The sequence below is a fragment of the Rhinolophus sinicus genome, linkage group LG05 (genome assembly GCF_036562045.2).
Source record: "Rhinolophus sinicus isolate RSC01 linkage group LG05, ASM3656204v1, whole genome shotgun sequence".
In the NCBI taxonomy this organism is placed as follows: Eukaryota; Metazoa; Chordata; class Mammalia; order Chiroptera; family Rhinolophidae; genus Rhinolophus; species Rhinolophus sinicus.
The window spans coordinates 150,558,573-150,575,551 of record NC_133755.1 but is presented as its reverse complement, the minus strand read 5'-3'; the positions used below and the strand labels follow the sequence as shown (position 1 = coordinate 150,575,551).

The window sequence follows — 16,979 nt, the reverse complement described above, 5'->3', positions numbered from 1 at the left end:
TCGCCAACAATTGTTATTTGTCTTGTTAATGACAGCCATTCTAACAGGTGTGAGGTGATAGCTCATTGCGGTTTTGATTTGCATTTCCCTAATAGCTAGTGAAGTTGAGCATTTTTTCATATATGTGTTGGCCATTTGTATATCTTCTTGAGAAAGTGTCTGTTCAGGTCCTCTGCCCATTTTTTAATTGGATTGTTTTTTGTTGTTGTTGAGTTGTATGAGTTCTTTATATATCTTGTATATCATCCCCTTATTAGAGGCATTGTTTCCAAATACCTTCTCCCATTTGGTTGGTTACCTCTTTGTTTTGTTGATGGTTTCTTTTGCTGTGCAGAAGTTTTTTAGTTTGATATGGTCCCATTCATTTATTTTGGCTTTTACTTCCCTTGCCTTTGAGGTCAAATTCATAAAATCCTCTTTGAACCCTGGGTCCATAAGTTTAGTACCTATGCTTTTTCCTATGCAGTTTATTGTTTCAGGTTTTATGTTTAGGTCTTTGATCTATTTTTGAGTTAATTTTGGTATATGGTGACAGATAATAGTCTACTTTCATTCTTTTGTATGTGGCTTTCCAATTTTCCCAGCATCATTTAGTGAAGAGGCTTTCTTTTCTCTATTGTATGTTTTTGGCTACTTTGTTGAAAAATACCTACCTATATATATTTGGATTTATTTTTGGATTTTCAATTTTATTCCATTGGTCACACAGATCTGTATTTAATTGCTGAAAGACATCTTAGAGATTTCCATTGCACTCCTTATTTTAGACTGAAGTCTGGAAAGATATGTGGCTAACCCAATACCACGGAGTAGATCTGTCAAAAAATTCAAGATACAAATCCATTTGTCCTAAAGCTTAGCCTAGCACTGTCTCCACTGGACCAATGTTGGCCTAGCCTGGTCTTCTCCTAAATGCGCATAGAGCTGAACTTTTATCAACATGGGTTTGAACTATGTAAGTCCACTTACGTGTGGATTTTTTTCAATAAATATGTACAGTATATTTCTTATAACATAAGAGGGGCTCTGTACAATACATGTTTAGTGAAAAAAATCATTAACTGAATATATAATATTGAATAGATTTTCAATGGATGAATAAGTCAGAGAGAAAGTAAGGCTCATTATAATGTGTGTTTGCAGATATACTGTCTCATTTGGTGGGAAAAATAACTCTGTATTATTGTTCCCTTTTTCCCAATGTTCCTTGTAAAAATAACAGATGTTAAAAGACAGGTTGGGTAACTTATCTCTGATTCCCTGGTTAGTAAGAGGAGATTCTGAGAAGCAATCCAGGGCTTAAGGGTCTTAGGCCTGGGTTCAGATCTCAGCTCTGTCCCTGACAGACTGTGTGATGGGGTAAATTACTCAGCCTCAGTCACTATTAACACATAATACAACAATGGTGATTCTAGTGTTTTTGGACAGATCAGGACATGCTGAGGTAGTGGAAAGAAAATTGACTTTGGGATTGGAATCAGATAGGGGTTGCCACTGTCCTGACTTCATTGCATCCCCGCAGCCATCCAGGGCTTTTCCAGATGAACTCCTGGCCTCTCTTTCCTATCCTATCTTCTTATTTTTCCCTTTATTTTCTCTTTCATTCCCCTTCTCCCTTCCATCTCCTTTCCTTTTGTTCCTTCTTTCTTTCGGGTTGTGTTTTCAATGAAATGTAGAAAATGGATCAGCCAGGCTTATGAACGGTGATCTGGCAAATGGAAGATGTAACCAGGTACTTCAGGCAACTGTTTTCTAAGCTCCCCATAAAATTAATTTAATTTAAAAATTCACTTCCTCAGTTGAAAACAAACACCCCACTTTCTTCCTTTAAACACATGGGGAAAGATGACAGCCTTAGGACCTGTTGCTCCAAGTACTCAGATGCGCTGTTTTCTGGAGGAAACCTGAGGTACCCTGGGTCCTTTGGGGGGGGGGGCAGGGGTGGAGGGGGAGGATTGGGGGGGGCAAGAGGTGAAGGGGGTGGGGGAGTGAGGTGGGGAGGTGGAGTGCTGCGCCTGGGCAGCATGTACCCCACTGTGGCATCTCGCGCTGTACAGCTGTCTCTCTGCAGGCACCCAGCCCCAGGGCAGTCACCACCCGCACACAGCCCAACTGCCCTGGCGCTCCAGCCTGCCTGCGGCCTCGTGCCAAGGTTGCTGGGGATGACGAGGCTACTGTGCACCAGCCTGCTTTCCCAGAAGGAAGGCTTTTACCTTGGTCCCAGGAGCGCAGTGGTCCAGGGGTTTCCTCCAGTGGACCGGGTGCGCCTGGCCTGAGGCTGTTAGGTGCGCTGGGAAAGCATCCGCTGAGCCCTGCCGGGAGAGACTGCCTTTCTCTGTGTGGGGATACCTGCCCCTGTGTGGGGATACCTGCCCTGCCAGGCCCTCTCTACTCTGGACAAAGGCAATCCTGACTTGTTTTTCTTGTTTTATTTTGTTGATGATGGGAGTTGGGTATTTGGGCGATGGATGTTGAAATTGTGAAAGGGTCCCACCCTCTTCCTTTTTTTTCACCCCCCTCAGAAGATACTAAAAATGTCCAAAGGGTGGGAACTGCATAGTGGCAGTCAGCAGCCCTGAGTTTGAATTAAGCTTTGCTGCTTGACTTTCAAAAATCATTTAACCTTTCTTACTTTCAGTTTTGTTTAATTTGTAAACTCTGTAAAATGTGGATAATAATAATACTACAGGGGGGTTGTAAGGATTATGTACAAATACACATGACTGTACTATGTGAACAAATATACTAGATGAACACTTAGAAGGCACTAGATAATATTTCTTCTGAAATCATCTAAAACAATCCCTCCAATTTAAGGCAGAAGAGTGAGAAGGCCCAAACAAGGTGATGTTACTAAGCACTCACGGTAGAGGGTGAGAACCCAAGGTTGGAGCTTAGGTTTCCTATTTCTTGAATAGTGTTCATCTCCTGCTGCTCTGTTGGTTAGTTCAAATCCAGTGCACGCACCCATGTGGAGTAGGAGGACCCAAGTTGAGTCACCGGCTTCATCATTTCTGGAGGTGAGACATCTTGGAAAAATCTCAACTTAGTAGTTTTGGCATTTATTCTACAAGCATTGCCGTGGCTGTGATGTACCTGCCAGTTGCCATAGAAGGCACAGGGGACACAAAAGTGAGCAGAACATGATCCCTGATCTCATGGAATTCATATTCTTGCTAGAAAGCCTCACACATAATACAAAGAAAAACAATTAACTGATTCGTTGGTAATTATCGAATATGGTGAAAGGAAGTTCTTTTGTTTAATGTTGGCGGAGTCCAATCCAGGCCCCTTTGTCTAGGGAGCAATCCCCACCTTAGCTACACTCTTACTTCCACAGCATTTGCTTCTTTGTCACACCCATGAAGAATGTTCAGGCTGATGTTCACTGATGTGTGTGCATTCCTCCAATCATGCCCCAGCAACCCAACCCAATCCACCTTCCAAAGAGCATACCCAGGAGTTGGTTCATTTTTGCTTCTTCATTCTTAGAATCTAGTGTAGAAACGACTTCAATAACTCTTACCAAATTTACTTATGCACGTCTAATTTTGGCACTGTCAAATTTAACCTTTTAATTTCTTTAAATTCCAAATCTATTGGAAAAAAGACAAGATTCTTCTCTTTTAAAACCTTTTATTAGGCATTGCTAGATGATGTTGCACGGTGCATTGCACACATCATGGGAGTAAACAGCACTCCACAGGAACCATACAACAGCTCATACAGTGACAATCAAGTAGTTGATTCCCCTTATATTATTCCTCCAAGTAGCGTGAGTGTCGTTACAGCCTTCCATGAGATCTGATCTCATAATTAAGATTACCCTTCCATTCTAAAACAACTGACTAAAAACAATGAAAAAGAAAGCCCAGCCACAACAAAAGGCCAGAGGGACATTACTGAAAGTCCGAAATTAGACTCCAAAATATCACAAGGTAATCATTTGGAAAGATTTGCCCCTAAAATTTGTATGATCTGACACTTGGGTTGCTTTTACTGCCAGCAGCAGGTGAGATTGTTTACTAAGAAGGATCAGTACGCTGACACATATCCACTGAAAATTCTTGAGGTAATAGATTTTAAAATTTCACTGCTTAAAAAAAAAAAAATCTGTTAATTCCCAGGTCCTGTCCAGCAGGACATATCTTTTGGCAGGAAGATTAGTTTCCTTTTTTTTCTCTGTCTAATATTTACACATACTTGCATGTACAGCCTGTGTCTTTGTCTTGTCTAAGCACATGATTTATTTTAATTATTCGTCATACATTCATCAGGAAAAGTTGAATTATATACTATGGTACATAAAGAATGCAACAAAACTAGCTTTTTGTATAAAGCTAACACGAAAGGCAAAGATCAATCAGAGCAAAATAATGTATGTACAAAATGTCTCGATGTCTATAAAGCCCACTGTAAATGAATAACTACACATAAATAGCAAACACCATGGTTCTGCAGCATCTGTGTGGAAGGAGATTACAGATAACATATTAGCAAAAACAAGTTGTAGAGAACTGGTCAAATTCTTGAAGTACCATATAATTACTTTCATTTTTAATACTTTTTGTAATTTTGTCCTAATTGGAGCTATAGATAAAGACTGATAGCCATTGCAACTCCTGTTTTAAACTTTAATAATCATTCTTTTTTGGGGGTTTAAAAATACATTTCAATTATAACGGCTTCAATTTATGGTGTTCAATATTTTTTACACTTTAGATTAAAAATGAACAATAATTTAAGAAAACTACATTGGCTAAACTGCTGTCCTACAGATACTACAGTGGATTAAGATAGCAACTGCAGCCTATATACATCCCTAAAGATACACTATCTCATCAGGACTTTAAATAGAGAGACCAAAGAACACTCACAAAAAATATATGGCTCTTTTAGATAAGAAATAAAGTCAAGTGAAAAAAAATAAGGCACTAATAACATATATAAATGTTATATACTCTCATCACACAAAGCACCATATGAAAGGTTAAAGGGACTATACATTAATGCTATTGGAAAATGGTAATAACCCCCGTTTCCCTGGCTTTTATTCACTAATTTCTTCCTTTCTTCTTAGTAATGAATATATAAACACTAAAATGAGGGAAATTATATATCATGCTAAAATTTAAATTTATGGAACCAAGAGCACAGAATAATTTGGAAATAAGTTGATTACTATCAAAATGTAAGAAATTAAGGTCTTAAATACTCCTTATTTTACAACATTTTCATCTCAACAGAATTTGTTTATCCCTTTCCAATTTTCTTTCAGGGAGTTCTACGTGATATTAATATCATCTATTTTATTTATTTCTACCTGTCTCTTTCTTAAAATATATTCCTAATAATGGTCTCCTCCACTTAGTTTTATGAATACCAAAGTTAATAGTATGACTAATGAAATGTAAAAAATGTTTAAAAATAAAATTACATAAATATTTTCCAACATCATTGAAAAAGTAAAGAGAATCTCATTTCAACTAGGCTCATTTTGAACATAAAAAATATTGTGACAGGATTTGGGAAATGACTATAAATTTTTACAGAAAAATGAAAAATATGCAATATATAAAATGAACAAGATCTGTTACAAACTACTAATGAAAGTCATTTATCTTAAAATCAAAACAAAAATTTCTTTTCATTTGCTGTTGTTCATGAGAATTTAATTAACACGGGATATATTCTGATAATTCAAATAGGAGATGACAATTACTCCTTAGAACTGCAATTTCTGAATATACAGTAATAACAGATTAAACATCCAAACATTTTACTTTTTAGCAATTTACTCTTAGTGAAAAAAGAGAATTTGAATAATTTTATTCAAGTCCCACAGCTTTGAAATAGATATACACATACATAAATATATTTGTCTCATGAATATGTCTTATAATCAATTTTGTTTAAAATAGAAACAAAACAACTGTTGTGGCTTCTTAATAAATAATGTGTTAACATAACTTAATAACATTTTAATACTACTGTTTTTGTATTCCTCTTACACAAAATTATTTCTGTGACCTCTCAAAATTTACTACTTAAATTAATAATTGCGTTCATAAGCAACAAGATTGTCAATTAATTTTCATATTAAAAATCTGTAACAGATTGTCCTTGTCAAGGTAAATGGTTTTATATACATATATATCTCAATTACTGTTCTAGGTTTCATACGAATTATAAGGTTGATTTATTTTTTTCAATATCATCCACAGAATTTTAATTAAGATAAAAATGATCAAATACCAAAAGTAAACTACTGCCATATGGGACTTAAAAAAAAAAAAAGACCTTAGTAAAGGGGTTTGTAGTCAGCTAAAAAAAAAATTATACTTTATCTAGAATTTTCTTCACAAAGGAACATAAAACATAATATATCAAATATTATATCAAATATTAGACAGTATTTACTTGAAAGGAACAATGGAAGTATATTTGGACACTGAAGATATGTTGATGAAAAAATGTAAGTTTTTCAGAACTTACTGGATTATTGACACTATTTCCCCCGTGGGGCATGAGGTGAACACCTAACAACTTTAGAGGGAACCAAGGACCAACAACAGCACAGCATTCAGCTACAAGGAAGAATCTGAAATGATCCTTTTTTTGCAATTTCTGGGGCCCTTTAACACCTGTTTGACTCTCCCTAGAACTTTCCCATATCACATACTAAACCTATACTACATATATCTTGAGTGTGGCTTATATCTAAATCATATCAGTGAAACAATTGAACATTTGCAAACGACAATGGTTTCTTTAGAACAGGGCTAATGTCAGTTAGATTCAATGTGATCTACTTTAGATTATCAAAAAGTATAATAATGTTCACAGGGTATGAATCCACGGTCCAGTCTCATATACAATGTTGCACTATATAAATCTAACTCTAAGTCCAAGCTGTAAGACTTTTTTGCTGAAACCATAAACCATACATTTGGCCTTTTTGGGTGAATCATGAATGATTTGGGGTCAGATTGCATGAATGCCCACAAGTGCTTTTTGTCCAACTAATATGTGAACACAATATTGGCCTGATAATATTCATGAAGCAATTTCTGAAGCTTGGATTTAGAGTATTTTAGGCTCTATGATCCAACTGACATCTTCTCATTTACTTTACTTCTTGTCAGAGGGCTGGGCAGAGTTCTCCAACTCCTATTATGAAGAAGGACAGTGTTCCAGGTACTCCTCAGATATTTCAATTTACAGATAAAATAAACCAAGGTAAGTTATATTCACTACCATTGCCAAATTATGGAGTCCTTTCAGTGTTTGAATTTCATTTCATTAGAAACAAAAGTGTTAATGGTGAGACAAAATTTATCCCACATTTGGCCAAGATAGGTTGGGGACTGCAGAGGGAAAAAGCCCAGATAACCAGGAAATCTAAAAGAAAACAGGCACTTGATGTTGAAGTATGACAGTATTACTTCACCGGCAGAGAAGAAAGTCATTTAATGTTAATGATGGAACAGAATGACAAAAATGTGGAATGGACCTGAAAAAAATATTTTCTATGTTAATAAGACTGTATACTCTAAGGGATGCAGAGTTAAATCTACTGTAATTCTTTTATAAGCTGAAAGGAAGTGGAAACAAACAAAAAAAAGCCATGGCAATCTTTTGTGTGTGTTTAAAAAAAATAATTTATTGCCTTTTAAGTCCATGTTATTATTCTCAAAACAGTCACATCTTTAGCCAAATATATATATATATATATATATATATATATATATATATATATAGTTTGCAATATGCATCATTACATGCTTCTAAAATTGGCACTATATATGGGGATCTATAAGGTATGTGACATATGAAGTCTTCAGCTAATGCTCCAAATGGACTCTCTGCTTCTTGGATTTGGATGAAGTCAAATAAAGTTCCAGCCTCACAACAGTGACGTACAACAGAAGCCCCACACACTGTTGGCTATGAAATGAGTATAGTTCTATCCTTAAAACCACAGTTACAAAAGAGTTAGACTGCATTTCGCTTTTAAAGGTTTGCATCATTCCTTTTATCAAAAAGGTAACATTTCACAATTTTGAATATTCCCCAAATTTTGGAACTTTGATTTTATTCAGACCATATCTTAATGCTTCTATAAAATTACTTCAGTTTTATTAAAGTAATAATTGTAAACATACATATTAAAATGGGATTTTGGAACTTATTTTCCATAGGAGGAGGAAAATGTCATAATTAAGTTACAAAAATTTGAAAAACAAATACTCTAAAACTGGCTATTGGTAGTAGCTTTGATTTACTTTGTTTCTAGTCCATAGAATTTCTTTTATAGGTTTCATGATATATAAAGATGTAGTTAAAACTTGCAGTAGAAATTAACTTAATATTTTAACAAACATTCCAACTAGGTTATTAGGTAACATTTATTAATTACTTGCTATGTTTGAGCTCCTGATACCAATTTGTAGGATTACTATAATTTCAGAAACTCGGCTACATTTTTCCAGGTATATTTTACTTGTTTTAAATTTTCAGCTTCAGATTACTCTCTCCAAATTTAAAGAGGTGACATATTAGCTAGCACTGTTATTCTACTGTCTCCATCAAACTATATGTATTGTTTCCTTAATTCTGTCAGATTACTAAATGGCACAAATATTTTAAAGTGCATTATTGAATTTTAAGGCTATATTTATAATAGGTTTTACCACAAAACAATACAGCTGACCACAGGAAAACTTACTTTCAATAGTTGGGATAGATTTCAGCCACAAATATGAAAGGATGAACATACAATCCAACGGAAAGACTTACATTAATCCATATGTGCAGCTTGCTTACAAAATTAAAATCTAAAATGGCTTTTGGCATGATTTTTTATTTTATTTTGGTACTTAATGAAGTATACCAATTAGTATTATTTAGGCCACTAACTTTTTAAAAAATAATTATGAATTTAACAGGCAGGACAAAAGTCTAATAGTAAAAACAATTGCATTTGTTTAACGAGGGAGGAGCTGGTTCTATGTCTTGGCAGATGTACTCTAATTTGACAAAGACCAGGAAGGAATGCTGATGCTGTGCACATGCCAGAGTGAATTTTCATCCTCTCCTGTCTCTCTCTTTTACTGAAGAGGAGCTAGAGTATTAGGGGAGTAGAGAAAAACGAGGTTGCGGAGGGTCACCAGGGATTGGAAGAGATTACAGTAGTTCGAGGGTATTTTAAGTGAGTCATGGACCATATAGTTAGGTGGTAGGATTGAAAAATAAAGGCTCACCAGGGCTCTTAGGACTCAAGAGATGGTGGGTTAGTGGCACGGGGCTAAGAATCTCCTGACAGTCAGCACTGAATCCTGACACCACAGCAGAGAAAGTACAATTAATGATATCAGGTTGTAACCTGACTGGTATTTAATTATCTTTCATTGTTTTCCTGTCTGTTCTACTTTAGGATACAATAGCACCTATCAGAAAATCAAGGTGGTGGCAACAGGATGTTGCTTGTACCAACAGTTTTGACCCCTCTCCTCTTGTTAATGCCTGATACAGCAGTTGTAGGGAACTGCTGGGATTCATTGTGAAATAAATGTTTCGTGTTATTCCACAACTTATAAAGCATCCCAACAAGACACCCAACCTTACATACAGTCTCATCTATTTTTCTATGAATAATTGTGGTCACTCATAATTGCCAACATATTGCTTCCTACTTTTCACAATGGCATAATTAAGTTCCTTTGTAGAGCAACATGCATGAACATGGATAGTGTTAAAAAAAAAGTGACAAACATGATCAATTTATTTTATTTAAATCCCTCAAGGTTTTTTTTGTTATTTTTTTAATCAATCCAAATATCAATGCGTCTTTCTCGGATATCTGATAGACATCTCATTACATTTTATTTTTATTGGAATAGATGAATTTTCTTTTATACATTTTGGCAAGGTATGTATTTGGCTAATCAAGAAGGGCAAAGTATCCTGCAAAAGATGCTTTTCTTTAAAAATTATGCACTTCTATGTAATCTTTCTTTTTCTCCAAGAAAAAAGTCTCAAATATACTATCTGTATGATTTCATTCACTGAAAATGCATTAAAATTTTATTACAAATCTCTTATAAAAACCAAATTAAAAAACTTATGGGAATGTTAACAAAAAGTGACAGCAATATATGTAAAGGATCTTCATTGATGCTTTATACTGGAGAAGTAAAATCAATCTTTATCTCCATTCAGTAGGGCACTAAACGAATAAATTAAAGTATAGCCCCACAATGGATATGTAGTAATTTAGAAAAGAATGAGGTAAATCTATTTAAACTGTTATGGAAAGGTGTCTACCAATATATAATAAAATGAAAAAGTCACAGGACAGTAAGAATATTATTATTATATTTGTATAAAACTAACACACACACAGACACATACACGCACAAATACTTATTTGTATATATGTAGAAAGTGTCTGGAAGGACACACGCCAAACCATTAACAGTGGTTACCCCTAGAAAACAAGGGGTGGCTTAGGCAGAGAAATTCGTGTTTTGTAATTCTAAATGGTTTGATTTTTTAAAAGAAGTATATATTAAATTTACAATAAAAACATATAAAAATGACAACCTTTGGATAGAAAGATATTTATTTTATGTGTACGCTTCATTCTCTAAAGTAGTTTTGAGAATTCATCTCAAAAGTTATTACTATTGTTTTACCTTCATGTTGGCACTAACATATAAATAATTCTTTGTATTTTCTTCTTTCTTTTTAAGATCTTGATGACACTTAGTTTAAAAAAAAAAAAAAGACAAATAATTAAGTCACCAACAGGGAAAGGCCTAATATGTAACACTTCAAAAGAGAAAAATGCATACATTAATTAAAAAAAAAAATCTATGCCATAGAAAAAGAACAATCCTGTGGAACACAGTGCATGTTAGCTCAAGCATTGATGAAACTGCTTTCACTGATAACAGATACCACTTTGTAACTGGAAAATTGGAACATTTCCAAATAATATAAAAATATCTCCTCAAGATAAGTTATTCAAAGAAAGGACTAAAAATCCCTGAGTAGGCCAAAGACAACAGATACAATAACCGAAGAAAATAGATTATCTAAGACTAGAGAGTATGTTATTTAGCCAGTTGGTATATATGTATATGGCATATGTATTCATATGCATCTATGGGAATATTATATATGTATACATATATCATACATAAACATATGGATAATATATATAACATATATAATATTTTATGGAAATATTACATATACATTCATATATATCATACATAAACATGTCCACTAGATTTAGAATCATCATATTCACATATTGTCAAAATAACACCTACATCTGGGAAAGACTAATTTACAAAAATTAAGCAATTTATGACAGAATTACATAGATTTAGGCTAGAAATTCTCAACCTCTCAGTTTTAATACTAGAGCATGTAGAATAGGCACTCGATAAATACTTGTTGAATGAATGGACGGATGGATGGATGGAAAGATCATTTTGTGAAACTAGAACACATCCCTTTTTCTTCTATCACGTTATGCTTTAGAAATATCCATTCCAGAACCATAAATGGTACACCCTCCTCTAACTGGAAATAGTCTAGTCCCGAAGTATGCTATAGCTATTCTGAGTGTTTTTCAGAAAGAATGGAAGTGTGTTGGCTTGTTATCCATGCAAGCAAACTTCACTATCATGGATTTTTAGGTCAAATAAAAATGATAAATGTTCTTATATTCTGCAGCCCAAGACAAACTATCCATGTTAATGCATGTTTTATCACATAATGTATTTCAATTCAGACAAGGTTTCTGTCAAATAAATGCTACATCTATGCAGATAGCTAATTTTAAGGATTTGGAAACAAGTGAAAACTTCAGACTTCTTAGGGGACGACTTCCTTTCTGCTGATGAGTTTTTGTGATGAAACAAAGGACTAACATAACTTAGTTACTTGTCCCTTTTCTTACTTTTAAAGACTTCTCAGCTTGGTAAAACTTCCTGAAAATATTTCCTTCTTCTTTTGTTTTGTTTGTTTGTTTCCTTCTCCAAAAGCAGTTTATATTTTAGATAAACCCACAAACACAAAAGTTTTGTTTTCAAATTACCCCTCCATAAGAAGATACCAGCACATTTTTATGCATATAAGCAGTAAACATAAGAAAAATCCTTTAAAACTAGTACTTGTTTTTATGAAAAACTTGTAGACAAATTAAAAAGAGAGAGAAGAGGTAAGAAAATGGGGTAGTAAATAATATTACACCTTGACCTAAAGCAGAATTATCTGTAATTACAAATTGGTGAAAAATTAAGTAGAATAGGAATTTGTTTAAAGGTTTAAGCAGTTCTGTCTACAGCAAACTTGCTATTTAAATTAACTAATTTTGCCTGAAAGATTTATTCATATAGTGAAACACGCCAAAACATAAGAAATCTGAGAAAAACTGAATGTTCAGGTCTTAAGTTTCCTAAAATCAGTCTATCAGTTTTGTCAGTTTATAAAGTTCCATGATCCTTGGGGTGACATTGCACACATTTTTCTCTCTTTCTCTCTCTCTTTCTGTGTGTGTGTGTGTGTGTGTGTGTGTGTGTGTGTGTGTGTGTTTGAGACAAAGAGAGCAAGAAATAGAAAGGGTCAACATTGAAATAGCCTATTGTCTACATTGACTTTAATTTAGTACATTACCAAATTATGCCCACAAAGGAACCATCATCTTTAAATATGTCTATGAAAATGTGGAAAGAGTGTAGAGGCATGGAACTTGACAAGTACAAGGTTACTGGGCCAAGTTTTAATACAGATATTTATACACACACACATTTGCACCCCTACACATATACACTTCAGTAACTCATGATTCTTCTCATTAATTTAGTTTCATTAGTTCCCTTTTGGGCATTGAGATTTTAAACAATTACAGCATCTGAAGAATGAAGGAATTATATTGTTTGGGCCACAGATGAAACCAGGGACATACCGGGAGCTTTTATCTTCTGAAAAGTGGCGTTGCTTGTTGGTTCAGGTGGGACTTCAGTTATTCACACCAATTCTCACAAGATGGGCAAGAGGAGGGTTCAGATACAAAGATAATCCAAGCAATGCTCAGGAGAGGTATGCTCAGACAATTCTGAGGATAACTGGTTCTTAATGAAAATATTTTCTTCCAAGACTCATTAAGAAGGTCAGACTATGATACAGATGTTTATAGTGTATGAAAGTGACCAATTTTGTAAAGCAGCAATTTGTATAAGGACAGGGTACCATTTTGGGAGTGCACCGGCACTAGGGCATTGTGGCCTGCAGAGAACCCCGGTGAGATGAGATGGCAGAAGATTCCTCTCCGTGTTCTTCAAGCTGCGACTCTCAGGTGGGTATACCATTCAGTATAGCTCCTACCTGAACCAGCTTAGTTAGATGAACTCATCTGCGTTTCACCAGTGCATACCTGTCCGTGATCGTTTTCTCTGTTTTTTACAAAGGCAATAGATAGGAAATACAAATAAACCTAGGGGTTAAAAAAAGAAAAAAGTTACACTAATTAGGAGGAGAGGCATTTAGGTTTACATAGTTGAACATTTTCCATTTTGCAAATGACTTACAAATAATCATTATTTAGCAACACATGAAAATAAAAACAGGGAAGATACCTGTTATAGAACGTATTTACTTCTATAAGATTTCATGCTTTATTATTTTTCTTTAGCTCTCTCCCCTTTTTAACAATCTCAGTGATACCAGTTTGAATATGGAATAATGTTTTCTATCAAAATATCAAACCTTCGGTTTCAGTCTTCTTTACTATCTCTAGTCATATTATTTGCACACTATAGCATTCACACTTCAGTTTCAGGCAGAGGAGTTCATTACTTAACAACATGGGCTATGGAGACACATGTCAGGTTTGATTCTCAGTTATACCACTTATGAAGAAGCCTTAATTTCCTCAACTGTAAAATTCAGATAATAATAGTATCTACTTTATAAAGTCCAACTCATTGTAAAAACTTAAATGTCAGTTACTTTATAATTCTATCTGCATTAAAATTACTTGCTAAATAGAACTTTACATATGAAAAATTTATTTTATTTAGAAAAAACACACACAAAAGAAGTGCGATCTACTACGTGGAACAATTACATAGTATCTATAGCATTTAATTTAATATACGCTAAAGCAATGGTTTTTCTCAGTGTGTGGTCTCTGGACCAGCAGCATCAGCACTACCTGGGAACTTTTTAGAACCATTAGAAATCCACGAACCCTGCCCCCATACTGAATCAGAAACTGTGGGGACGAATCAGCAACCTGTGCTTTAAACAGCCCTCCAGGTTATTCTAAAGCATGCTAGAGTCTGAGAACCACTGCTTTAAAACATGTATTTTAATATACTTGTTTGACCAAAAGTGTACAAGTCACAGATACATTTTCTATTTGTCGGTCCTCAAGTATATGTTGGGTATATGCTCTTATACACATCGAAGGTATCTTTTTCACCCAGGGCACCTTTCACTGGAACAAACCAAACACCCAAGGGTGTACCAGAGCCTCTTTCCTTTGATGTTCCAATCCAAACTCAGAATTGGAAAATCTGGGTTTCTAACCCACTGAACTCTTTCACTAAAATACCAGTTGTATTAATATTGGTATTAAGAAGTGGCTAATAATGCTTTATTAGATATGTGGATCAAAGTGTCTGAAAAAGTGTCACACAAATACATCCCATATGAAACACGTGCCTCTGAATCTAGAACTCATACGTTAATTGCCTATCTAAAGCAAGCACGGAACAGTACCATGTCCACTTAATAACAGACTCATATTATTAAATTTACACTCATATTGTCTCTATGGCACTCAAAGAATTCTAATCTCAGATATGTTAAGTGTTTCTTACCAATTACAACGGCTATGGCCCCTAGTGCTAATCCCAAGACCAGGATTAGAGGTGCAACGAATAATTTTCCAGCTGGAAAACAAAAGGCAAAACCATTTAAAGAGTCTTAAAACAAATTTACCCAACGATTTCAGCAATGTTTTTAAATACCACAGTGTACGCTATTTTTTAAGAAGTCTGACTGTAATTAAGGCAATATTTCTCTAAGGAAATATTTCAGGTGTAGAACAAATACACATACGTAAGTTTAGTAATTTAAGTCCTGGGCACATTAGTCAAACATCTCATAAATCATTTATCCTCTATAAGAAAAAATTCCAAAGCCAGTGGATCACTTTATCTAATAGGACCATTCATCTTTATGCTTTTCCTTTAGATCTCTTCCATTTTCAATTTCCAAGATTCTGAAAGATTCAGACAGGAGCTACACATTCTGAGCTGTGTCTCGAAAATATAATTAGCTGGTAGGTACTACAGAGGGCTTTTGCCCAAGCCCACATCTGAAAACGTGATTTATTTATTTCCTGGGTCCAAAGAAAACTAACAATATGAACACCTAATAAACTGGGATAAATAAATGGGATGTTTCAGTCCTATTGTTAGAGGACTTCCAATAAACATACGATATATTGAAGGTTATTCAAATGAATCATTTTAACAAATTTAAAAAGGAAGCACTTATAAGAAGGCTAAATACTGATAAGGTTGACAAATGGCATCTACTTGCCTTTTTTTCCCCCTAAATAAATAAATGAACATGATTATAATAAACTCTAGTTCTAGGCAAACATAGCACAGAGTTCACAATCAGAATGGCACTAACTTTGAGAGGCACTAGCTCAAAAAAAGAGGCTGGTAGTTAATATCTTGTTATATAGTAATCTTGATCTTAAGGTTTGGGACACAGCAGTATATAGCTACAAAACCCAAACACAAGAGATGAGGAAGGAATGGAAGGACATTGCAGCAGAATCACACAGCTGTTAAGAAAAGACAAAGTAAACGAACAAATAAAACAAACAGACTCAAATATATAGAGAACAACCTGATGGTTGCCAGATTGAAGGCGGGTTGAGGAGGCTGGGTGAAAAAGGTGAAGGGATTAAGAAGGGTATATTGGCAGTTACAAAATAGTCGTGGGGATATAGTCAATAACATGGTAATAATTTATTTATGATGTCAGATTGGCACTAGCCTAATCAGGGGGAATCACTTCATAAATTATATAAATGTCTAACCACTATGTTCTATATCTGAAACTAATATAATAGTGAATGTCAATTGTAACTGAAAAAAAAATAATTAAAAAAAGAATAAACCTGCAATTCCATTCTACAAATTAAGCACAGTAATTTGAATAATAAATTACATTAAAAAAGAAAGAAACATACAGGAGCAATTTGTTGGAAATTTGTCAGAAAAATGTTAACTTTTTTATTCTTAAGAAATGGTCTTTGTAAGCATTTGAAATCATGACCAGACAAATAGAAAATACAGTTCTTAATAGCTAACTTAAAAAAATTGCTATTCAATTGACACAATGTCTAGCCATGGGTTTTACTTATATTTTTCACCAATGACAGAATCCAATTAAGTAATACTAAATTATATTTCATACATTCGTAAAGCTATGCATAAGTTTAAAATATATTGGCTCACATATTTTAAAATAATCTGTTTTCCTGTACACATAGCTCAGTATGTTTCGTTTACAAATAATTATCAATATATTTTCATAATATTAATGAAATATTACTGCAAAGTAACAGCACTTTTTTTTTCCCCCCAAACCTTACATAGCTCAAAGACCCAGATACACGCTTTCTCTCTTTGGGAAGTAATAAACTTATTCCAATCATGCAATCAATGTTCAATACATGTTTAAGCCTACTTTTGAAACTGTCTTTAGGGATTAAGCATACACTAATATTTTATCATATCTATTTATCATATCCTATTTATTCGAGTACTTAATTTTTTGTTCCTTTTTGCTATTTGAAATTATACTTGCAAATAAACCATTGTCCTATCTAGATACACCACATTTTAAAATGCCCTTCACATTACTACCAAATTTCT

At 34.3% G+C, this 16,979-nt stretch overlaps 1 protein-coding gene across 2 annotated transcripts in view; it reads right to left on the bottom strand.

Moving 5' to 3' along the window:
• Positions 1–5,806: 5,806 nt before the first annotated feature.
• RNF217 (ring finger protein 217) overlaps positions 5,807–16,979 on the bottom strand; it is a 126,757-nt gene continuing 115,584 nt past the window's right edge. For both annotated transcript variants that reach the window (XM_019729507.2, XM_074333531.1), the window contains 2 exons: positions 14,901–14,972; positions 5,807–13,510 (listed from right to left, as the gene is read on the bottom strand). In XM_019729507.2, coding sequence (XP_019585066.2) covers positions 13,437–13,510; positions 14,901–14,972 — 146 coding nt within the window. In that variant the 3' untranslated portion in view covers positions 5,807–13,436. The remainder of the gene's footprint in view (positions 13,511–14,900; positions 14,973–16,979) is intronic.